Source organism: Oncorhynchus mykiss, chromosome 24, assembly GCF_057628025.1.
Source record: "Oncorhynchus mykiss isolate SJ-2025 chromosome 24, ASM5762802v1, whole genome shotgun sequence".
NCBI classification, from domain to species: Eukaryota; Metazoa; Chordata; class Actinopteri; order Salmoniformes; family Salmonidae; genus Oncorhynchus; species Oncorhynchus mykiss.
The window spans coordinates 16,657,112-16,682,889 of NC_143045.1; the positions used below are offsets into that span (position 1 = coordinate 16,657,112).

Sequence of the window (25,778 nt, forward strand, 5' to 3'; positions counted from 1 at the left end):
TGGATAAAAACCGCACACTTCATGTGGCGGGCTGCAGTGGGCTAGACAGCAGGGGAACTGGGGAAGCCTTAAAGGGGAATTAAAAAGCAAGCAAATAAATGCATTTACAAGGAGGGGGACGTCACCACGTTTCAGACTGCAGCTCAGAGCTGAGCCCTTTACGAGTTCCCTGAATACGAACAGACAATTACAAGCTGAGGAAATGCTAAACAAATACAGCCTGGGCCTGGTCCCTGGAGTCTCAGCTGGAAGGGCCGAGGGGACAGGGTCAGAGTGCCCAGAGACTAGGAATGCCACCCGGGTCATAGACCACCTACATATCAGCCAATGGCTTTCAGTGCAATAAACTATAGGCCTTTGGGTGTATTTTATACAATAGTGACCAAGACTAGAGAGTATTTCTATTATATCTATATACTATCATCTGGGTAATTGTTGGGATGTGCATACACTATGGGTGAACCATATAGGTAGAAAAACATGTTACAAGTAAAGCCTGGACAAATTGGTTGAACTAATCTTTGGACTGTGATCAGACTGATGAGTCATAGATTTATAACAGTTACTTCTACACACACGAAAACAATTACTCTATTTTCATAGGCATCAAGTGAGGTGGGTGGTACTGGAAGAAAAGAGACAAATTCTGTCACAATATTCACTAAGTTTCCTTCTCTCGCCGACTACCCCTCCCTCTCTTTCTCAGTCCTCCTTTCCCCTCCTCCTCTGTGGAACACAACCCTCAACACACAACAAACGCCGGCCACATCAGAGGCAGCTCGGGGGGGGGGGCCTGTGATTCCGGCACGCCGCTGGCATTAGCGGGAAAGTAATTAGGGTAAGAAGTTCAACCACAGCTCCATGTCTGCAGCCCTGCCAGAAATACATTTCCTCTTCATTCAGTACCGTACATTCACCACCAACAAGCATATTGGAAACACATCGCCACGCCAGTGTGTGTGTGTGTGTGTCTGCGCTTGCACAAATCCCTTGGTCAAAACCTAGTCTATTGGCACACTGGTGCAACAAAAATCGCCATCAAAAACAGTCAGTTTAAGCTAAAGATCTATTTTTGCATAGGCTGCGTTTCAATTCACAGCATCCACCTATGTAGCCCTTCTGTATCTGCTGTGGAAAGTGGCAGAGCTAACTCTCTGTTTGTCAGACCTGGAGACATCTCGGAAATTGTAGCATCCAAACAGCATCTGGTCAAGTGTGCTTTCACTCCTATACTTCAGCTGTGACACCGAGAAGCACAGTGGTGTCAAATATCCTATAGTAAAATACTATAAAAGTAGCAGCATATGTTCAAGTTTAAACAATGTACTCACGGCAGACTACCTACAAGGAAGATTGAACAACACCACAACAAGTCAGCCAGAAAGGGTATTATTAACAAAAAATACTTTCAAATCTGACAGGGCTTTAAAACCAAGGTAATTCAACCTGTATGCTTTTTACCGAAATGCTTTGATATCAAATACACAACATGTTGCCTCTGTCCAAAATGGTTATGAACACTACTGAGGAGTGCACTTTGTGATAACACATGGAGTTGTGCTTTACAGTCAAGTGTGAGATGAGAATTGAATACTACTAAAATTATATTTCTATAAAGTAATACTACATCATCAACACGAAAAAGAACAATTGCGCTTTGAATAAATGTCAACGAGCCTTGTCGGTAATTAACAATACAGATATAGGCTACCTGCCCTGCAGCATCTTAAAAAAGAAAATAAGGAAAATTGCTTTAAAACTCTTCAAAAGGCTTGGGTCTTCCTATCCTTGGAGACCTTGAGTTATACGAGTGTCCCAGTCTGCACGGAAAACACAGAGGACAGACAGCGCACAGATCTAAGCAGAAGTTAGCTGCACCTGGACTAGACTGTCTCAGAGGAACGGTCAACAGGGAGAGGAATCCATGACACGGGATGGATGAATCCCAAATGGTACCCTATTACTTAAACAGTATAGTACACTACTTCTGACAAGGGCCCACGGGGCTAACCCTAACCATGACAGGAGAAAAGAGATTGTGTGCTAAATAGCATAGCATCCCCCTGGTCCATTTCTTACTCACATGCAGAACAACAGCTTCCTGGTGGAGAGAATGTATTGGTAACTAGAGAGTGCCATGTTCAAATCCCTAGTGAGGTACAGTATGCTGAAGTTTTCTTTACCAGATGAGATACTCCATCTGGTTTCCATCCATTCACTTCTTGTCATCCTCACACACCAAAGTAATTGCAGTTGGAAGTTAGTGGTATGTGATATTTGGGGAAAAGAATACACTACTTCCCTTAATAGAAATATAGGGCATATTAATACAAAGTGGCTAAAATTCTAAGTTGATGAACAACACCTTCAGTATTACAAAACTGAAACGCTCTGATTAGATTTTTTACATTACATTTGTCATGAAACGACTGTAAAACATACTGCAAAAAAGCTGAATGAACTGTGGACTGAAAAGTATTTATGCCTCATTGTGACCTGTAAAAAAAAAAATGGTCTGCCACTTCCACTACATACCACTTAATTTAAACTCACTTCCCATTTGAAGGGGGAAACTGGCGAGGCAGAACATATTTTCGGGCCGACAGAAAACAGACGTTGAAGTCAAAATCAACGCTTCGAAATGAAGCCAGAGACTGCCCTCTGTAAGCGCTGAGTGTGTGTGTGTGTCTATGTGTAAATGTAAGTGTGTGTGGCCTAAAATTAAAAGGTGGTTTAGTTGAGATTACAGGCATTCCCGTTTTCACAGACTAACATTACAAAAGGTTCTGGAATGATTTCATCAGAACTCTTAAAAACAGCATGACATTCCCACCCACAAATTAAAAACTAACAAAAGTGGGAAATAAAGAAAAATGTCCCTATTTGAGCTTTATCTTAATCATAATAAATTCTGTGGTTGGCTGGACCGCAAAAGACAGCACTGTGACTGTAGCGGTGTCCCCGCTGGGGAGTGAGTGTGTGTATCATGGAGACTAAGGCCTAATGCTGGTTTCAAAAGCATCACTTCCCCAAATCCCCATAATCTGGTGCCTCTTTAATACAAACGCTCTGAGATTTACCCTTTAATACACTTTAGAGAGGGATACCTCGCGTTTACCATGGCTAAACCTGTCATGAAAATAGCAATGAAAAGCACAGCTTAGAACCACAATAGGCTTTCCCTTAAGTCTCTTCGAAAATGTATGGTGGAATGAGTGGGGTTTTCCCTGCAATACTGTAATTAATATAAAGGCATTAGGTGACAACAGGACTTAATGGATAAAGCTTTGGGATAAAGACAAAATTAGGGACATGACATTATCCCTCTCTTGTAGGATCAATCTCACTTTGTTGTTGACGGGTGTCATTTAAAATTACACATAGCTTTCATCTTCCTGCGTCAGATTAAAAACTGTGTGCTAAATGTGTCTGTAATGAATATTGAGATAAAGGGCATGACACCGGCCTGGTTGTTGAGGTGTGAAAAGCCTTGACCCTCGAGCCCTGAGTTATAAGGGACAGGTCCACGGGAGGTCCACAGGGGCCAGAGGAGGTTTACAGGAGCCAGATGGAGAGCTGTGTCCTGGTGCTGAATCCATGTCTTGAAAGGTCTAGCAGCAAAAACACTGGTTATGGTAAATATTGAATAAAATAAGTGTACAAGTAAACAAGAAAAACATACACTGTATCCTCCTTCACTGGTGCTGACTGTTTCCAGGCTGCTACTGGCTACAGTCTGGGAGGTAGCCATGTTGAGCATTTCGTCACCCACGGGGGAGTCACAATGTGTCGCGGCCGGCCGGAACCCTCCCAAAATACGAATCCATCCGTAATCTCCATGGTGACAGAAGACTATTTGTCAAAAAGAAATTATAATAAAAAATAAAAGTCTTACCCACATCCTCTGTGCATCTGGAAATCTGGGGTGGGCGTACAGGGAAGTAAGGGGCCCTGGTCAGAAGTAGTGCACTATACAGGGAAGTAAGGGGCCCTGGTCAGAAGTAGTGCACTATACAGGGAAGTAAGGGGCCCTGGTCAGAAGTAGTGCACTATACAGGGAAGTAAGGGGCCCTGGTCAGAAGTAGTGCACTATACAGGGAAGTAAGGGGCCCTGGTCAGAAGTAGGGCACTATACAGGGAAGTAAGGGGCCCTGGTCAGAAGTAGTGCACTATACAGGGAAGTAAGGGGCCCTGGTCAGAAGTAGTGCACTATACAGGGAAGTAAGGGGCCCTGGTCAGAAGTAGTGCACTGTACAGGGAAGTAAGGGGCCCTGGTCAGAAGTAGTGCACTGTACAGGGAAGTAAGGGGCCCTGGTCAGAAGTAGTGCACTATACAGGGAAGTAAGGGGCCCTGGTCAGAAGTAGTGCACTATACAGGGAATAGAGTGCCATTTGCAATACAACAAAAAGTGATAACAAAAGCACGTTTCTTCTTCCCTGCTGAACTTTCACCCTGGGAGTGTATGTATGCTCCCACTCCTAAAAACACCAACAAACAGTTAGCATGCCTCCACCTTCCACCCCCTGCCTCTGTGATTTGCATTCATTGACAAAGAGCAGTCTTAAAATGTTCTGAATGTTAATACCTGCGGACCTAATTAAAATGAAAGAAAATAATAACAACGACTAGCAGCAGCAGGGGCTGGAAACACAAATCCTTTCCAGATACTATGTGAGGAGGAGGCAGACCAGAGCCCAAGGGCTGCCACAGGATGGCACACAGGCATTCTTTACTAATTCCCCCACTGGCGCAGAGCGTGAAGGGACACATATGTACTTTGCCGTCAGGAAAATCACTCGATCTATAAATTGTTTTGGCTTAACGCATAATCCTTTCCATTGATAAAATTATGTTGAGTGCGCCTGGCTAGAAGTTCACAAATACAAGGATAGGCACAGATGCTTTTTGACTTTCTAGTTTTCCTTTAATTTGCAAATCTTGTAATCTAAGCCTAGAGCTGACTGAACCAACTTCAAAACCAGCGCTGCTCTCGCGGCCAAGACTCCAATCTGTTTTCCATTTAAGTGTCAAGCCGGCATCCTTTTTGCTGGTTGACAAAAGCTGTTATTTAAAATGATTATATGCTAAAAACTGTGTGAGGACCTTAGTAAGTTTACGAACGGCCCGAACGGAAAAACTGTGCTGCGGCCATAGGGGAGTTTCTCTCATCTTTTAATGTAGTGTTATTTACCAAACACTTCTGTCGGTCGGGGGTCAGGACGGCCCCAGTCTGGATGTGCCATTCAGCCAGATGTCAGGGTTTGGGCTTTTCAGCAGCAAGCATGTTTTCAGAATTAGTGCTGAGCGTCAGTCACTGGGCGAAGTAGCCAAACCCTCCCTGTTTGTATTCCTCTCTCCGTGTCAGCCAGGACACATTCAGAAGACTAAAAGAGGCAGTACAGAGGCCGAGGAGGGGCCAGGCAGAGCCAGAATCGGTGGCAGAGGCAGAAGGAGAGAGAGAGGCAGCAGAGGGGGAGAGAGGTAAAGGAAGCAGAGGAGCAGGCAGTGTTCCTTTAAAAACATGGGGAAGGTGGTCTCCATCAAAGCCCAGCCGAAGACAGACTTCCTTATTTCATTTCCTGGGGAGGAAATATCGAGTTATGTTTTCGCTGTTCTGGAAGAGGGGAAAGGGGGAGTTCACAGCAGCCTTTGCAGGGTATGGAGAGAAGAGCGCAGAGCAGTCGTCTGTGGTTCTCTCTTACCTTTACTCTTCTCCACCAGCCAGCCATTCCCCACTCCTCCGACTTCCCAAGGTGCCACATAACTTCTTAACCTCCTCTCTCCTTGCCTTCCTCCCTCTCTATGTATGTATTTGGGGGGGCTTGTGGTGCTGTTACTACCCAGCTTTCAAATGTACTTAAGATTTCTACCTCGTAACATCAATGTGAGGCAGTACAACCAAGGGCCCGAGCCGGTCTCCCCCTTCCTTTCCACACATTTTAAATGGGAAAACGTCATAAAGATTGACACCCTGGCGAAAGAGACAGGACATTCCATTAGCACATGGAAGTTTCAAATCTCTTCTCCTCCCCGCTCATCTCCTCTCTTCTTTTACCTGCTCCCTTCCCTTCCTCTCCTCTACCCTCCTCTACCCTACTCTACCCTCTTTCTAGCGAAAGATCAAAACAACTACTTGACCTGTTTCCTTGTTAAATCAGGCATTTGAGGAAGGATGGATGGGAAAGGGAACTCATGTTAAGGCTTCGTCTGAAATGAGAGTCAATCCCTATACAGGGCACTACTAAATTGGGTGTCATTGCAGACGTAGTCCGAGTATGCAAGTCACGTTGACATGTTGTGCAATCCGGTTCCACTGTGGGTCTGTCTGTGACCAATCAGTGAGAGGGAGGCCAGAGAAATACAACGACTAGACCAGACATGAGTCTATTATCATACATATACTAACTTCTTAGAAGCATCGAAAACAGGCGAGCCGTATAAAATAAAACTATGCCTTGTTGCCAACTGACGCACATCACACCTACCAGTGGTCATGGTTACCAGCAGCCATGGTTAGCACATGTGGAAACTGGAGAAAGGCTATTGATTTGGCTTGAGAGCTAATGGACTGTAACGCTATTTGATGTCATCAGGAACAGCAACTTTCTTTCAATATTGGAAGGCCCTGTGCTTGCACATAGAATTACATATAAACTCACATTATCGGATCTGTATGGGTTTGTAGTGTAAAAAGCCCCGCAGCGGTCTAAGGCACTGCATCGCAGCGCTAGAGGCGTCACAACAGACCCGGGTTCGAACACAGGCTGTATCACAAACGACCATCATCGGGAGTCCCATAGGGCGGCACACAATTGGCCCAGCGTCGTCCGGGTTAAGGGAGGGTTTGGCCGGGGGTGCATTACTTGGCTCACCGCGCTCTAGCGACTCCTTGTGGCAGGCTGGGTGCCTGCAGGCTGACGAGGTCATCAGTTGAACGATGTTTCCTCCGACACATTGGTGCAGCTGGCTTCCGGGTTAAGCGTGTGGGTGTTAAGAAGTTGGGCGTGTAAAATTATTCACCCCCTTTACTTTCAGTGCAGCAAACTCTCTTTTTTTTTCATCAGACGAGAGGACATTTCTCCAAAAAGTATGATCTTTGTCCCCATGTGCAGTTGCAAACCGAAGTATTTCTTTTTATGGCGGTTTTGGAGCAGTGGCTTCTTCCTTACTGAGCGGCCTTTCAGGTTATGTCGATATAGGACTCGTTTTACTGTGGATATACACACTTTTATACCGGTTTCCTCCAGCATCTTTACACGGTCCTTTGCTGTTGTTCTGGGATTGATTCGCATTTTTCGCACCAAAGTACGTTCATCTCTAGGAGTCAGAACGCGTCTCCTTCCTGAGCGGTATGATGGCTGCGTGGTCTCATGGTGTTTATACTTGTGTACTATTGTTTGTACAGATGAACATGGTACCTTCAGCCGTTTGGAACTTGCTCCCAAGGATTAACCAAACTTGTGGAGGTCTACAATTTTTTTTCTGAGGTCTTGGCTGATTTCTTTTGATTTTCCAATGATGTCAAGTAAAGAGGCACTGAGTTTGAAGGTAGGCCCTGAAATACATCCACAGGTACAACTCCAATTGACTCATTATGTCAATTAGCCAATCAGAAGCTTCTAAAGCCATGGCATCATTTTGGGGGATTTTCCAAGCTGTTTAGAGGCAGTCAACTTAGTGTATGTAAACTTCTGACCCACTGGAATTAGTGAATCAAAATTAATGATAAGTGAAATAATCTGTCTGTAATCAACTGTTGGAAAAGTTACTTGTCATGCACAAAGTAGATGTCCTCACCGACTTGCCAAAACTATAGTTTGTTAACAAGTAATTTGTGGAGTGGTTGAAAAATGAGTTTTAATGACTCCAACCTAAGTGTATGTAAACTTCTGACTTCAACTGTATATATACACATATATACCCACACACTTTTGTGGATTCAGTCAAGTCAGTCGCTGATATCAGACACCACCCTCCAAACTGCATCTCCCAGCATAACCCATCCCATATCCCAGGAAGCGATGTGATGAGGGATGTGTACTGTACTCACCCCAAGGACCCAGTGCTCTTGCACACCCCCAGGAGAGGCCTCTTGTCCGCAAAACCATCAATCATCAGCGGACCTAGGGGGAGAAGAGAGAAGGATGATGAGGGACTGACCGAGAGCAGTGAAACAACTGACCAACACAAAGAGGAACATTCATCATTAGCGGGCCATATGCATGCGAGACAGGCCTGTTGTGAAGTGGGCCCGGCCCAGCCTGCCAGAGCCACCCACTCCACTTAACCAACACTACCGCAGCAGGATGCGTGTTGATTACATTACAACAGCAGCTCTGTAATCAAGTTATACCCCCAAAAAACTCTGGAAGAGGAAATGGAGACAAAATATAAAATAAAACAAGAGACCCTCTCATTCCTGTCAACTTGGGAGGACTCATCCCCACCAACCACAAAATAATGCCCAGGTTCACATGAAGACCTATGGGGATCAAATATATTAACATACCAGCATGGAAGACATTAAGAGGAGAGAGACAGAGGACCAGAAATAGCACTCTGCGCAACATGTTGAACTCAAACCATCTTTCCCCTCGGTATGGAGGAGAGGAACAAGAGGGGGGAAAAGAAAGAGAACGCCTTCAAAGCTGAGGAGGGTTTTGTCTCCCTCTGTGTTTAATTCTTTTGGTTTTGGAGGGGAAATTACAGTATGGTAAAAGCCAAGTGGGCATATTTAGATTCAGTCAAAAATGGCACCCTATTCCCTATATAGAGCACTACTTTTGACCAGGTCCCATAGGGCTCTGGCCAAAGTGCCATTTGGGACACAAATTTAGGGCGGAGGAGAAAACATGTTGCATTAAGTCTACAGAGCCCATATTTCCCTTAATTGACACATTCTTAAAGATGGTGTTGGGAGGGAGGGAGTGGAGGGATGCGGTGTGTGTGTGTGTGTGCGTGTAGTGGGAGTCCAGATTGAAGAAGATGTTAGGCCTGTGGAGGGGAGTCATTTAGCCCTGACAGTAATCACTGTGAGTTCCTGTGGTGTGACCGTGCAGTGTGGGAGAGCCAACATGCCGTCCTCAAACCCCTAACACTCCCAAACACAGCCTTTCTTCTGCACTCATATTTCTGTCATCAAACATTACAACGGGGTCACCATACTGAGCTGTAGGCAAATATGATTACCCCGAAAGACCAAAGGGTTTCATTTGAACAATGCATTTAGGAAAATAAACAGTTTCTGTAAATACAGTCAGGAGAAAAAGATCTAAGATCTCATTACTAGTGTTGACTGCGCTTTGATTATGAATGGACTGTCATTTCAGAGTTATAGTTTAGCTCATTCGACATACAAATTCGACAATTGTATGTTTGAGCGTTGACTGTGTGCGCATCTACATTTGCCCATTCGACATTCGTATGTTTGAGTGTTGAGTGCGTGTTTATCTCATTTATAGAGAAAGGCAAGTCTAAAGTTAACATGTTTGCCGTTATAAATTATAGAATTTCCAGAGCTGTTTCAGTAATTAGGGCTTTAATATGGAGGCTGGACCTCTGGGTCATAGGAGTTCAGGTCCAGCACAGAAACAAAAACACAGCACAAAAACACAATACTATTACTGACATCCACTCTACTGTTCAAGAGATCAACAAAGGACTCATACATATTAGGATCACTTGTCATCAATGCTCATCTATTGTATTGTGAATCATTTTGGTAGGCGTATGTATGGTCTATACCAGAGGACGGAAGAAAAGAGCATAAGTTACAAACTCTGGGATGCTGGACTGATAAACGGAACGCTCTCTTCGGAAAACTGCAACTTCCGCCTCTATTCCGGGAAGGGGCCTTTTGCCTTTTTTGAACCGACACCTATTTTCAGGACTTTCCAAACCCGCCCACCCAGGATCCCGACTAAAACAATTGGTCTTTTAACAGCTCACCACAGAGCAACAGTGTTTGCGCCCGGCTGGGTATAACAGATTGCAATCAGTGTCTCTCTCTCCCCCGCTAGTACAATTCATTTTTATTTTAGCGGTCAGAGAATCACTCTTCTCATGTGTTGGGTATCTGCTGCTTCTTATTACTGTCTGTGGCTTTCATCCCCGTCCAGGGCCCTTTCAATGCTGTCATTGTGCATTGTTGAAATCTGCCAAAGGACCGGAACACAGAGCAAGAACAAAAAGCTGATTTTCTCACCAGAACGCCACATGCTAGAGTTTTGTGCTTTTCACTTCATTTCTGAATTATACCTGCAGTGACAGAAAATTCTAACTTCATGCCTGGAGAATAACTCATTGGCGGAACGAGGGAAATCAAATTGTGTACCGGCTTTAGAGGATGTGAATGCTTATGCTTCTATATTAGATAAAACTGTGTCTGTCTGTGAGAGCAGTCCATAGGCAACCTTGAGGTGATATTTCCCCTCTGCTTTCCTTTTGAAGTCTCTGGTTGAACATGATTAGATCAAAACCTTGGACATGTTTTTCCCTGGCCTGCTTCTCTTCCATACCTAACCTTTAGAAATGCTATTACCCCTGTAATACAATGCGGCCAATGAGTTACTTGTACGAGAAATGCTGGTGGGGGGGGGGGGCTCTGGCACTTCATTCTGAGCCAGCTGAGGCCAACAGTAATCATTCTTACAGGACTGCCTTTAATATTAGGATAGGAACAGGAAGAGAGGGGCTCCTGACTATTGACAAACCGGGGAGTCTTTAATTAATGCATGGTATATCACTGCAAACACAAACAGCATCAATTGTGACACACTTAACTTAGTTTCAAGAGCGGTCCTTGAGCGCTGGCGAGAACAGATTTGAGTTTAAGCGATTACATTTTTTACGGAGGAGTAGAGATTCATGGCCGTGTTGAAACCCACATCAGAGGAAAAACAAGACCAGTATCCTTCAAAACGCATCAATTCAACTGCAGAGCGTTTTTCTTCCACTTTGCAGATTGGGTGGACAAATATTGTCTAACGTGGATAGACAGAAGGTTCATGTGGCATGACAAGCTGAAAACAGCTCAGCTTTTCTACTGATTTCTAGAACGACAGCATCTTGGGGACTTGAGTCGCTGGGAACGACGTCGCTTACAATGTGCATCACATTCGAAGACAGTCCGATGTGAACCCGTAGAACGACATAAAAACGAAATGTTGGGGTACACCAAAAAGACGGCAGAGGTAAGCAATACTCACTGATATGGGGCGCCGGCAGGATGTGGGCAGCTCTCACAGGTCCGTGGCGCACAGAGAAAAGCTCCTGGGCCTCCCCACCCAGCTACAACAGAGAGGGGAAAAAAAGAATAGAGCAAGTTCAACAACAATATAACAAGTAAATGTAAGTGTAATGTAAGTGTAATGTAAGTCAAAAGCTTTGAGACTATTTTACAGTGGCTGGTCAGCTTTTTCTCCCGGCCTTCTGATATACATGCATACAATGAACGCTCAGTCTAAAACCATTCATTTACTCTGATTGCTTTTAAATAAAGGAAAGGAAATTTAACAAATGTATATATATTTTTTAAAGGCTTTAGTTGGTGTGCAAAAGACGACATTGTTATTTTACTGTGGTTGCGGTGTCGTTTCGTCAAAGACACTTGGACAAGCGAACACCAGCTGAACAGAGGGAATAGAGCTCGGCAGGGGGGAAGCCCGCCTATACAATGTTAGGGGAAACACTTGATAAGAAACGGTTAACAGTTGGCCATAGTCAGCAGGGCTGGAGTTGTTCTTTCTGATGATACTAAACTCCATGCGCTCGGTGGGGTGACCACTAGTTAAGAGAGATAGTATCTTTATTAAGAGGTCACTCCGATAATTCATACGGCCATACTTCCAATTAAGCCTCAGTGTCCTGAGGAGCCAAGTCAGCTCCATATACCTACAGTACTGATAGAATTATCAACGCCACACAACCACAAACTTACAGCTCCAGTTTGGATGGAGGCTAAAGGGTTAAGAAGTCGGCAGCAGGGCAAAGTCAAAAGACAATGTGGGGGCCCCTGACCGGAACAGAGAGAGATTTGTTCACACTGTAAGCAAAATAATCTATTCCAACTGCGTGGAAAGGGGCTTGTCGAGGAGGGGGGGCTGGTGGTTGAAGTGCCAGCCAAACCGCACATTAATAGCCACCAAGAAAGGTCCCCAAAGCATTGCGATGCAAACAAGCTGCCTACTCTTTCTGTGACCGAGCCAACAGAACAGAACGGGCTGCAGAGTCTGATAACCAGTCAGTCAGCTCAGCTGATGGCTTCCAAAAGAGCTATGATGACTGACATCTAAAATGCTTTAAACAGAACTGAGATCAAACATAGCCCAACATATAGTAACTCAAGAATAATAGGTTAGAAGATAGATACTGTTCTGGAAATAGTGTTGACACATTGACATTTTGAACATGTCCACCACATCTGCTGTGTAGGCCTATATCCCGTCGTTCTGGGACGCTACAGTATCTATAGCTGGAGGACACCAATATATTTTAGGTTATTGTAGGTTGCTTCCCATCTTTACTTATGTGTCAGATGCAAGGAGAACTGTTAATGGAAATACATCTGGTAGCTGTGTCCCTGCTCTATGCCATGGAGATGCAAGGTTATCCCCTGCATTAGGCCCCAGAGAGAGGCTTGTATAGTCAGGTCAGAACACTTGCGTGGTCTGAAGTGGCTCTGACGTGTGTAATGGTGCATTGTTTTAAGCACTAAACCCCATTTTTTTTTCTTTTTTTTTTTTGCAATAAATTAGTGAAATGTGCATTATCACAATACTGCTGCCCTAATCCGCGTGTCTTAAGTAGATAAGCACATCCGAGGATGAACGCTCTTTTCGCAATTAGTAGCCTCTTTTCGAAGTGGTGAATCAGGCCATTGTTTTTATTAAAAGTGCAGCTCGGCCCAGTGACAATCGACAGATTAGACTAGAGCACAGATAGAGGGAATAACTGGGACTACGGTGGGATTCCTATGGCAAATGGAGAATAATGGAATTTGCCGGATTGTGTGTTGTGGAGGGGGTTTGGATAATAATACGGCGGGCATTGAGCATTACCCCACAGCTCATCCTTGCCTTACACGGCTCTGTGTGACATGACAGCCAGGCATCAACATCTATCTCTGTTCTCCGCCATTACATTGGCCGCCTGCCTACACAGCAATATGCCAAATTGCTTTTTCGTGTTTACATTTTTTTTTCTTTCATTTTATTCATTTCATTTGTTGGTCTGGGTGGGATGTTTTCAAATGGAAACCAGTGTGTTGTACACTGTTCTAATCTGTAATACCCCTCAGTTGTGACTCACAATATCTGGGCCATATTCACAAGTGAACATAGACAGGACACAATGCATGACATATTGGTGGGGGATGAATATGATCAGTGAATAATGATGAATACTTTCAAACAAAAATTAAGTGGTTTTGGGATCCTAAAATAACTGCAATTGATTTAAATGTTAGTTTCCATCATGAGGGACACACGACAAGCAAAATGGGACACACACAAAGAGCAACGTCTGGTACTAAGGACACAAGCAGGGGCCGTTTTCACTGTTGAGCTACAAAGCAGACTGCAGACCAGCAGTGATAACTTTACACCCTTTTGGAAACCGATGAAGCTCATAGCCAGGCAGCCAGTGGAGACAGGGGAAAATATCAGTGTATCTGGGACTGTACTCAGGCTAGTTTTAATAATAACAGCACCCACACAGACACCTCTCTTCAAAGCTGGTCATTTCGCCCAACACCTACTCAGTCCAACAACTTGCCCACGCTAGTCTTGGACTTATCTGCCTGGGGCCTGGCAAGCGACACCTTTTCAGTCAAAGATCCCTGGCTATCTAACAGGACAGTAATACACAAACAAACTCCCTCTGTCAGCCCGTGTTTGTGTGTTGTGTGTTGTGTGTGTGTGTGTGTGTGTGTGTGTGTGTGTGTCTATGCAGTCAGTGCCATTACAGAGGGTGTTGGTTTAGCGACTGTCACAAACACTTCATAGCCACTCACGGTTAGAGACCGAGGAGCTTTCATCACTTAATATGAACCCAGTGAAAAAACTTGTCCCGGAAACATGCCAAAACCACAGAAAAAGAGGGGAAGATGAAGAGGAAAAACACCTTAACAGTGAATCGACCAGTTGGGGTCAATTCCAATCCTTGAGCAACTGGTTTTGAAAAGGAACTATACCCAACTCAAGATGGTAATACACTATAAACTCAACAAAAGAAACGTCCATTTTTCAGGACCCTGTCTGTCAAAGATCATTCGTAAAAATCCAAATAACTTCACAGATCTTCATTGTAAGGGTTTAAACACTGTTTCCCATGCTTATTCAATGAAAAACAAACAATTAACGAACATGCACCTGTGGAACGGTCGTTAAGACACTAACAGCTTACAGACAATAGACAATTAAGGTCACAGTTATGAAAACTTAGGACACTAAAGAGGCCTTTCTACTGACTCTGAAAAATACCAAAAGAAAGATGCCCAAGGTCCCTGCTCATCTGCGTGAACGTGCCTTAGGCATGCTGCAAGGAGGCATGAGGACTGCAGATGTGGCCAGGGCAATAAATTGCAATGTCCGTACTGTGAGATGTCGAAGACAGAGCTACAGGGAGACAGGACGGACAGCTGATCGTCCTCGCAGTGGCAGACCACGTGTAACAACACCTGCCCAGGATCGGTACATCCAAACATCACACCTGCGGGACAGGTACAGGATGGCAACAACAACTGCCCGAGTTACACAAGGAACTGAGACAGGCTGGACTGAGGGCTTGTAGGCCTGTTGTAAGGCAGGTCCTCACCAGAAATCACCGGCAACAACGTCGCCTATGGGCACAAACCCACAGTCGCTGGACCAGACAGGACTGGTAGCTAGCTGCCTATAGTCTCTCTCCTCAATTCTCGGAAGAGGTGCGTTAACAACACACACACAATGAACAACGTGTCTATGTCAGACAGCCTCCTGTGTTAGTGTGCGGAGGGAAAGAGTGTGTCATTTCCCTCGTGGCCTGTGGATGTTTAGAAAGGACTGATTAAGGAATTAGTCTGTTCAGAGCTCATAGGATGTACAGTTGAAGTCGGAGGTTTACATACACTTAGGTTGGAGTCATTAAAACTAGTTTTTCAACCACTCCACAAATTTCTTGTTAACAAACTATAGTTTTGGCAAGTCGGTTAGGACATCTACTTTGTGCATGACACAAGTCATTTTTTCCAACAGTTGTTTACAGACAGATTATTTCACTTATAATTCACTGTATCACAATTCCAGTGGGTCAGAAGTTTACATACACTAAGTTGACTGTGCCTTTAAACATCTGGAAAATTACAGAAAATTATGCTATGGCTTTACAAGCTTCAGATAGGCTAATTTACATAATTTGAGTCAATTGGAGGTGTACACGTGGACGTATTTCAAGTCATACCTTCAATCTCAGTGCCTCTTTGCTTGACATCGTGGGAAAAATCTAAAGAAATCAGCCAAGACCTCAAATGAACCAAACATGAACCAGGATGAACCAAACATCTGAAGGTACCACGTATATTGTGGATATATTGAAGCAACATCTCAAGACATCAGTCAGGAAGTTAAACCTTGGTGGGTCTTCCAAATGAACAATGACCCCAAGCATACTTCCAAAGTTGTGGCAAAATGGCTTAAGGACAACAAAGTCAAGGCTACCTAAAATGTTTGACCCAAGTTAAACAATTTAAAGGCAATGCTACCAAATACTAATTGAGTGTATGTAAACTTCTGACCCACTGGGAATGTGATGAAAGAAATAAAAGCTGAAATAAATCACTCTCCACTATTATTCTGATATTTCACATTCTTAAAATAAAGTGGTGATCCTAACTGACCTAAGACAGGGAATTTGTACTACTATTAAATGTCAGGAATTGTGAAAAGCTGAGTTTAAATGTATTTGGCTAAGGTATATGTAAACTTCTGACTTAAACTGTATGTTAAGTTTGCATGTTTCTGTGACAGCTTGTACCTGAAACTTGATAGTCCTAAATGGAGGCTGTTGCAGAGCTGCGGGTTATTAAGTTGAGCTGACAAATTCCTCTAATGATTTTCCAAGAGAATTTCTCAATATTCCTGGAAACAAATTTACTGTGGTTGAAAAAATGGTTGTTTCAAAACAGATCTTTCAAATAGCCAATACATTTCCTCCTTGTTGGGCTTTGATATTAACTCTAAAGAATAGAAAATCTGGGTGAAAAGAAATTGCAGGAAAAAGTTTAATGCCATTACCACTACTACGTTTCTCAGTAAGTGGTTTCTTACTTTACTTCAATCCATATTCATCCTCATAAATATTTGACCCTGGGGAAGAGACATGTCACATCAAAACAAACCACCTAAGAATATCAAATGTCCTCCATCTTGTTGGCTAAGTCTACCTCCTCAGTGACAGGTGAGGAGGAGAGGAGGAAATGAGTGGCCAGTATCTCGCCATGATTTTCCTCACCTTGTGGAGGCCTGTGCATGTCTCTACTGCGGAAGTCTGCTCCATGTGGGTTCAAAATAGTGATGTGGGGGGGGTGATAGTTACATATTGGGATATTATTTTTTACAATATATCGTTTTGACAATATCGCCATTTAACTTTTGTGCTAGTTGGCTGTACCTGCACCAAAACTCAAGTATTTAATTTCATAGCCTGTTCTCCATCTTCTTTTTAAAATAGGGAGCTACTTTTTCAACACTTTTATTTCCATGACGATCAAAACTTGTTTTCTCATGGCTCTCTCTTGTCCCTTTGCAGCAGACATATGGTGAGCAATACGTTTGGAACAACAAATTGCAATAAAAATCACAATACATATCATAGCGGCACCTAAGTATCGTGATAATTCTGTATCTTGAGGTCCCTGGCAATTCCCAGCCCTAGTGCACAAAAGGTGCTATGTGTCCTGTAATTGTGGGACCTGGAGAGAGTAGTGTCCTGTGGGAAGCACCCACCCTGCTCATCAAATGTAAACATCTCTACACTTGAAATATTTCATTTGAACACCCACAACACAAAGACCCGCATCTCATATTTCAACACCCACAACACAGATCCTAGAGAGACCATTTGTGCAGAAGTTGTCAGGACTTGGAATTGCCTGGAGCGTTTTAAGAAGAGAATAGCTGTAACATCCTGGTATATCCTGACATCTAGTGGGGGACAAGGAGTACTGGAAGTCAGATACGATAACGTCTCTATGGTCTGTTGTCGTTGTATGAACATCTTTCTATTGACTTCAACACCAACACCAGTTGGTTGTGTTACTGGTGGTCTTTATGTTACAGGTGGTCTTTATGTTGTAGGTGGTCTTTACTCACAGATATGCTCCAGATTTGCATCCCGTCGGCGTAACCAATCATGAGAAGGAGAGGAGGGTCACTGCTGCCACTGTGCATCTCCAGGAACTCTGGGGAGCGGGACGTATCTGATGGACACACAGCAAAACACACAGGGATGTTATACATTTATATACGGGGAAAAAACAAGAGCTGGCGCACACCCAGAAAAATGTGTTTGTGTGGAGGTGCTGACTAATGGCGAATAAACTATTAAAACGACCAAAATAAGATATTTTTATTATCACCTGTTCATGTGGAAAAGCCTACGTAGGACTAACGAAAAGACAAGTAAAACGCATAGCTGAACACCGCAGCTCAATCAGGTGTAAGAACACTGACTACCCAGTAGCAGCTCACTTTGTTGAAGCTAACCATTCCATCTCCTCCCTCAAATACACAGGCACTGAGCATGTTGCTCTACCAAGGAGAGGAGGTAACGTCGAGATCCGACTACTACAAAGGGAGGCTTACCTATCTAAAAACATTGACCCCTAGTGGTCTCAATACTGAGTTTGATCTCAGGCAATTCTTATGAACAAGTCTTATAATTGTATATATTCTTTCTACAGCTTATTAGCGTACACCTAATATGTTCCTCCTGTTGATGTTAATATTATGTACAATATTCAATTATGTTTCTATATGATTACAATAGCCTAATATATTTAATGTCATAAAAACAATAGTTGAACAGTTTCACAAATTAATTTGAATTAACTTAATCATTATGACACACCCCTCACTATTGTCTTTGGTAGCACTAATTGCACTATTTGTCTACATAACCTGGTACAAGTATTCATGACATTACCCTGAAGAAGGCACATGATGCCGAAACATTGGTAAAAACCCAATAAATTACTGGGAGTTTATATATGGACTGTGCGACTCTATTTTGATAGTTTATACATTTCTATTCAGTTAACTCTGTAGACTGATTAAAACTTATTTTGATTTGAATTGACTACTTCAAACCAGGGCATTTCTGTAGCAGGCTGCATCCCAGAGACCCAGACATCATAACTGTTGTATGTGCATGTTTCGTGTATGCATCTGTGTCGGTGTCTCTCCCCACAAACATACATTGAGATTACAAAACAGTAGGAACACCTTCCTAACATTGAGTTGCACAACCCCCCCAGCACCTACAACCATATCCCTTTCAAAAGGCAGACATCTTTCGTCTTGCCCATTCGCCCTCTGAATGGCACACACACAATCCATGTCTCAATTGTTCCAAGGTGTAAAAATCCTTATTTTAACCCATCTCCTCCCCTTCATATACACTGATTGAAGTGGATTTAACAAGTGACATCAATAAGGGAGCATAGCTTTCACCTGGATTCACCTGGTCAGTCTGTAATGGAAAGAGCAGGTGTTCTTAATGTTTTGTATATTATGTGTATAATCAGTTTATAAAATACATTTTACTGCTATGTTTGTTGCTGCTATCTAAAATGATGAATCCTGGTCCAAAGAAACATGACAATTTGTCTTTGTCAAGTTCAAAAATATTTTTGAATGAACTGTTTCACATTGTAGAACAATGTTTGGGTTTTAAGTGTTCCAGTGCATTCATTTAAATCATATTCAACCCTAGCTACTTTGAATGTGTGTCAACTCTAGCCGCTTTTAATGTATTTCAACTATTCCTTCCGTATGGAACCATTTGCTTTACATTGACCATGCAAAGCAGGAACAGTGGAGTTCTAATTGAGTCCTCTTCAAAGCGGTAGAATGTTTTATAAACACAGCCAATGATGCTGTGTCTAATCAACACATCTGCTGTCAGATTGAGGGAGAGATCTGGTGTGCGCGCACACAAACACACGTGCCGTTGAGATCCATCAGGCCTGTCACTCAAAGTCCTTACAAGAAATGAACCATCAAATGGTTGACAAACAACGCCTGCCAAAGGAACTATTCATGTGTCACATTTAAACTATTTTCTTCCCAGGCATTGTAAGAAGAGGCCACTTATCAGCATATTTCAGTCCACTACAAATATTCTAGAACTTGTTATTTATATATATATATATATATGGTTTAACCTAATCTGTAGATTTAAAATACCAGATAATAATGATGCAAGATATCACTTGTTATCAAAATGTGTGTCCACCTCAAGAGTGAACAAAAGACAGTCAAGGGGGAAGCTATGAAACTGTTCTTAGACTTACCATTGAGGTCAGCTTTCTCAAATCTGACCCAAACTATTTTCTCTTTTTCATCAGTTGGGGGTGCACCTGTGTATGCCTTGAATAGACAAAATTAAATCAGATGAAATTATTACTGAGTCTGTTCATGTTATAGAATTAAATCTAGGAACTTCAATAGGATCTCTGTGGATAATGTGTGATTTAGTTAATATTGTAGTTATTACGCCCTATAAAAATACCATTGACAGCCTGAGTAAACTAGTCAATCTGGTTAATGGTAACGTTTAAATGTAATATACATTGATGTTACTGGCGAAAAGACGACAATCAATTAAAACAGTCTTACCTGAGGGACCACATCTTGGAGGAAGGTCACAACACTCTCCATATACGACTGCTCACTGTAATAACATAAGAGTTTTACCTTGCTGAATGTGTACAGTACCAGTCAAAAGACTGGACACACTGACTGCACTTGAAGAAATGCTCAAAGTTCTTGAAACGTACCTCTGCATGGACTGACCTTCATGTCTTAAAGTCATGATGGACTGTCATTTCTCTTTGCTTATTTGAGCTGCTCTTGCCATAATTTAGACTTGGTCTTTCACCAAATAAAGATAGCTTCTGTATTAGAAGTCGACCGATTATGATTTTAACGCCGATACCGATTAATCGGCCAAATTTTTTGTTTTTGTTTTTGTAAGAATGACAATTACTAACAATACTGAATGAACACTTATTTTAACTTAATATAATACATCAATAGCCTCAAGTAAATAATGAAACATGTTCAATTTGGTTTAAATAATGCAAAAACAAAGTGTTGGAGAAGAAAGTAAAAGTGCAATATGTGCCATGTAAGAAAGCTTACGTTTCAGTTCCTGGCTCAGAACATGAGAACATATGAAAGCTGGTGGTTCCTTTTAACATGAGTCTTCAATATTCCCAGGTAAGAAGTTTTAGGTTGTAGTTATTATAGGAATTATAGGACTATTTCCCTCTATACCATTTGTATTTCATTAACCTTTGACTATTGGATGTTCTTATAGGCACTTTAGTATTGCCAGTGAAACAGTATAGCTTCCGTCCCTCTCCTCGCTCCATGTGGACTTCAGGAAACAGCAGAGGGAGCACCCCCCTATCCACATCGATGGGACAGTAGTGGAGAGGGTAGTAAGTTAAGTTCCTCGGCGTACACATCACAGACAAACTGAATTGGTCCACCCACACAGACAGCGTTGTGAAGAAGGCGCAGCAGCGCCTCTTCAACCTCAGGAGGCTGAAGAAATTTGGCTTGTCACCAAAAGCACTCACAAACTTCTACAGATGCACAATCGAGAGCATCCTGTCGGGCTGTATCACCGCCTGGTACGGCAACTGCTCCGCCCACAACCGTAAGGCTCTCCAGAGGGTAGTGAGGTCTGCACAACGCATCACCGGGGGCAAACTACCTGCCCTCCAGGACACCTACACCACCCGATGTCACAGGAAGGCCATAAAGATCATCAAGGACAACAACCACCCGAGCCACTGCCTGTTCACCCCGCTATCATCCAGAAGGTGAGGTCAGTACAGGTGCATCAAAGCAGGGACCGAGAGACTGAAAAACAGCTTCTATCTCAAGACCATCAGACTGTTAAACAGCCACCACTAACATTGAGTGGCTGCTGCCAACACACTGACTCAACTCCAGCCACTTTAATAATGGGAATTGATGGAAATTGATGTAAAATATATCACTAGCCACTTTAAACAATGCTACTTAATATAATGTTTACATACCCTACATTACACATCTCATATGTATATACTGTACTCGATACCATCTACTGCATCTTGCCTATGCCGTTCTGTACCATCACTCATTCATATATCTTTATGTACATATTCTTTATCCCTTTACACGTGTGTGTATAAGGTAGTAGTTTTGGAATTGTTAGGTTAGATTACTCGCTGGTTATTACTGCATTGTCGGAACTAGAAGCACAAGCATTTCGCTACACTCGCATTAACATCTGCTAACCATGTGTATGTGACAAATAAATTTGATTTGATTCCCTGGGCTCGAACCAGCAACACAATGACAACAGCCATCATCGAAGCAGCGTTACCCATGCAGAGCAAGGGGAACAACTACTCAAAGGCTCAGAGCGAGTGACGTTTGAAACGCTATTAGCGGCGCGCTAACTAGCTAGCCATTTCACTTCGGTTACACCAGCCTCATCTCGGGAGTTGATAGGCTTGAAGTCATAAACAGCGCAATGCTTGAGGCACAACGAAGAGTTGCTGTCAAAGCGCACTAAAGTGCTGTTTGAATTCATGTTTACGCGCCTGCTTCTGCCTACCACCGCTCAGTCAGATACTTAGATACTTGTATGCTCAGTCAGATTATATGCAACGCAGGACACACTAGATAATATCTAGTAATAACATCAACCATGTGTAGTTAACTAGTGATTATGATTGATTGTATTTTATAAGATAAGTTTAATGCTAGCTAGCAACTTAACTAGGCTTAATGCATTCGCGTAACAGGCAGTCTCCTTGTGGAGTGCAACGAGAGAGAGGCAGGTCGTTATTGCGTTGGACAAGTTAACTGTACGGTTGCAAGATTGGATCCCCCAAGCTGACAAGGTGAAAATCTGTCGTTCTGCCCCTGAACGAGGCAGTTAACCCACCGTTCCTAGGCCGTCATTGAAAATAAGAATGTGTTCTTAACTGACTTGCATAGTTAAATAAAGGTATAAAAAAATATAAAACTCAGCAAATCGGCGCCCAAAAATACAGATTTGCAATTGTGAAAACTTGAAATCGGGCCGAATGAATCGGCCATTCCGATTAATTGGTCGACCTCTATTCTGTATACCACCCCTACCTTGTCACAACACAACTGATATGCTCAAACACATTAAGTAAGAAAGAAATTCCACAAATTAACTTATAACAATTTAAAATTAAATGCATTCCATGTGACTACCTCATGAAGCTGGTTGAGAGAATGCCAAGAGTGTGCAAAGCTGTTATCAAGGCAAAGGGTGGCTACTTTGAAGAATCTTAAATACATTTACATTTGTTACCACATGCTTCCATGTGTTATTTCATAGTTTTGATGTCTTCACTATTATTTTGCAATGTAGAATATAATATAAATAAAGAAAACCCCTTGAATGAGTAGGTGTGTTCAAACTTTTGACTGGTACTGTATACATACCAATAAGTATAAGATTAAAATTATTGAAGGTAGTGTATGCATAGATATAAGTATTATCTTGGCACTTTATTCAGTCAAATTGGTTGCAGATAACACTCTGTAACGCCATCTCTACCTCAGAAAAGTGGTAAGGAAATATATTGAACCAGACCATATCAATCCATAGCACTGAAGCATGTCTGAAACCGATGGTTAATAACAACCATCATGTGATGTTAGGTAATATGTCTTTGCAAGGGGAAACTTGTATTAGTTGGCTGCCCAGACCCATCCGGTGGAATAGCTGAAAACCTATTATTGTGTGTGTGTGTTTATTGTGTGTGTGCGTGTCCTTACGTGGCAGCTTGTGCTCGTACCACAACCCCTCCAGCACAGCGGCTTGGTCTGCGCGGGGAGTCTGATGCCATTTCAGCTCCAAGTCTTTATCCTACAGAGGAAAGAACAAGACCATTAAACCCTGCTATTAGCTGATTGTAATTCATTGTAATCTCTATATAAAATGTAGGCCTGATCACCGATGACAATGAGACAGCCTATAAGGAGGAAGTCAGAGACCTGGAAGTGTGGTGCCAAGACAACAACCTCTCTCAACATAAGCATGAAAAAGGAGCTGATCGTGGACTACATTCACATCAACAAGGCTATATTGGAGCGAGTTGAGAGCTTCAAATTCCTGTGTCCACATCACTTATGATCTATCATGGTCCACACAACAACACAGTCATGAAGAGGTCTCGACAACGCCTCGACAACACCCCCTCCTGTGGATGAAAATATAAGGCATCACCTCACAGATCTTCAAAAAGGTATACAGCTGCACCATTGAGAGAATCTTGACTGGCTGCATCACTGCTTAGTACGGCAACTGCTTGGCATCTGACCAGAAGATGCTACAGAGGGTAGTGCGTACGGCACAGTAAATCCTTGGGGCAGAGCTCCCTGCCATCCAGGACCTCTATACCACGCGGTGTCAGAGGAAGGCCCTAAAAATTGTCCAGCTACCCAAGTCATAGACTGTTCTCTCTGCTACTGCACGGTAAGCGATACCAATGCACCAAATCTGGAACTTTGTTATGCGACTACAATGATCTCCCTTTTGTGTCTAATTTGAAACTTGTGTAGTGTTGTTAGCCAGCTGTCAGTCTGTGAAAGCACTTGTTAACCAGTAGGAGAGTGGGGTAAGTTGAATTTTTTACATTCAGCATCACTCCGTCAAGGGAAATATAGAATTGTTTCTAACAAAGATATCTAGGCTACATATATTTCAGGATGTTGTGTATCCCTGGAAATAATCTGAAATCAAGTAAACATTACAGTTTTGCCCAAAAAAGTGGTCTCCTGGCACAACTTACCTTGGGTATGGGATAAGTTGAGCTGCACGACAGTATACATTATGCCGCCTAAATATGTCTGTACTGAATTAAAGATTACCATAACCTTTTTAAAACCATGTTCATCTTTATTTCCCAAACACAATTCAACACACCCACTTTTTGTCTTAATTTGAACCCTGTTGTTACCTCATATCCCAGTGATAATGCCTTGCGTCATGCCTGGGAAGAAACACTTCAATTTGTTCAACTTGCCATTGGCAAGACTTACCCCATGCGTGCGTGCATATATATATATATATATATATGCACACACAGCTACAAGGATGCACTTTCATGCTAGGTTTAGGACTTTATATTGAAGCTTATAGGAGACCCCAATTGATGTATAGAAATTATCTACTTTGGTTTTGATAAAAGTATTATGAAACCTCTAACAATAAATTAATTTGACTTGGTGAAAATCTTTGTTTTTTACTTGCTGAGCACCATTCCATGTATTTTTTTCCTTCACAGACTCCATGAAATGATGACCTCGAAGCTAAATATTTGGTCAAATTACACATTTTGTGTATGGTTTCCTAGAAGAGTGGCTCAACGTACCTCTTTAGCTCAATTTACGCCACTCTCCCCTAGTAACGTTAGCTAACTTAGAGCCCTCTTGCGGTTTGGTTTTATGTTTGTAGCTAATAAGTTTCCCGACAAATGGTTATCGGAACTTGGGTTAAACTAACAAACTAATAATGAAGAGGTAACGTTACACGAACTACTGTTAGCCTTGCTATTTGCCAAGGATTGCAACATTTGCTAACTAACGTTATCTAGTTCAAGTTGGTTCCTCCAGCTAGATGGCCAGCCTCAAATCACCAACTGAAGACGACTTAGTTAGCTAACAAGCAAATACCTGCTGATATGAATAGTTTGAGGGGGAAAATGCCAACATTGTTTGATAAATGTAGCTATAGTAGCTTGCTAGCTGTGTCAAGAACAAGAGTCAGAGTCCTGTGTCTGAGTCTAGCTAACCACCACCACACAACATAAATTGTCAAACACCAGAAGCTACATCTATTTATTAAATATCATTCGCTTAACCAATTAATTTATATGGTATTCAATACGTACCTAGTCTAGTGTTGTTTTCTAGCTAACGTTAGCTTCGTTAGTTCAACGGAGCTCCTTAGCAAATGCCACAAAACAGTGGGAAAACCGTAGAGGTGTTGAGACCAATGGCAGCATTCCTGTGCATTCATCAAGCCAATCAGGGTACGACAAAGGCGGTGTTGTAGGTCCTCGACCAATCAGAGTGAACAATAATACCGTATATTGTGGTCTGTAAGCGTGGTCGCAATATTGGGGATAGTTTAGTGAGATCTGACCTGAGCCCACTCAAACACTCTTGACACCCATTCCAAACGGGACATACAAATATGGCGCATGCGCACAGTGCAACAGCACTACAAAAACATACGGGTCGAAAAGTCCCTGGGAGGGGGTATCAGCTCATGCAAGACAAAAGGGAGTAATCTATCTCATCACCTGTTCATGTGGGAAAGTCTACGTAGGAAAAACGAAAAAACAATTAAAATATCGCATAGCTGAACACCGCAGCTCAATCAGGTGTAAGAACATTGACTACCCAGTAGCAGCTCACTTTGTTGAAGCTAACCATTCCATCTCCTCCCTCAAATACACAGGCATTAAGCATGT

General features: G+C 42.6%; 1 protein-coding gene across 14 annotated transcripts in view; it reads right to left on the bottom strand.

The window, feature by feature from the left end:
- Positions 1-25,516, bottom strand: part of LOC110503843 (BCAS3 microtubule associated cell migration factor) — a 340,843-nt gene extending 315,327 nt beyond the window's left edge. For all 14 annotated transcript variants that reach the window (XM_090218455.1, XM_090218451.1, XM_090218453.1 and 11 more), the window contains exons 1-7: positions 25,194-25,516; positions 23,077-23,167; positions 19,876-19,930; positions 19,551-19,626; positions 17,350-17,456; positions 11,209-11,290; positions 8,052-8,124 (exon numbers count right to left, since the gene is read on the bottom strand). In XM_090218455.1, the coding sequence (XP_090074581.1) occupies positions 8,052-8,124; positions 11,209-11,290; positions 17,350-17,456; positions 19,551-19,626; positions 19,876-19,930; positions 23,077-23,147 (464 nt within the window). In that variant the 5' untranslated portion in view covers positions 23,148-23,167; positions 25,194-25,516. The remainder of the gene's footprint in view (positions 1-8,051; positions 8,125-11,208; positions 11,291-17,349; positions 17,457-19,550; positions 19,627-19,875; positions 19,931-23,076; positions 23,168-25,193) is intronic.
- Positions 25,517-25,778: the final 262 nt, after the last annotated feature.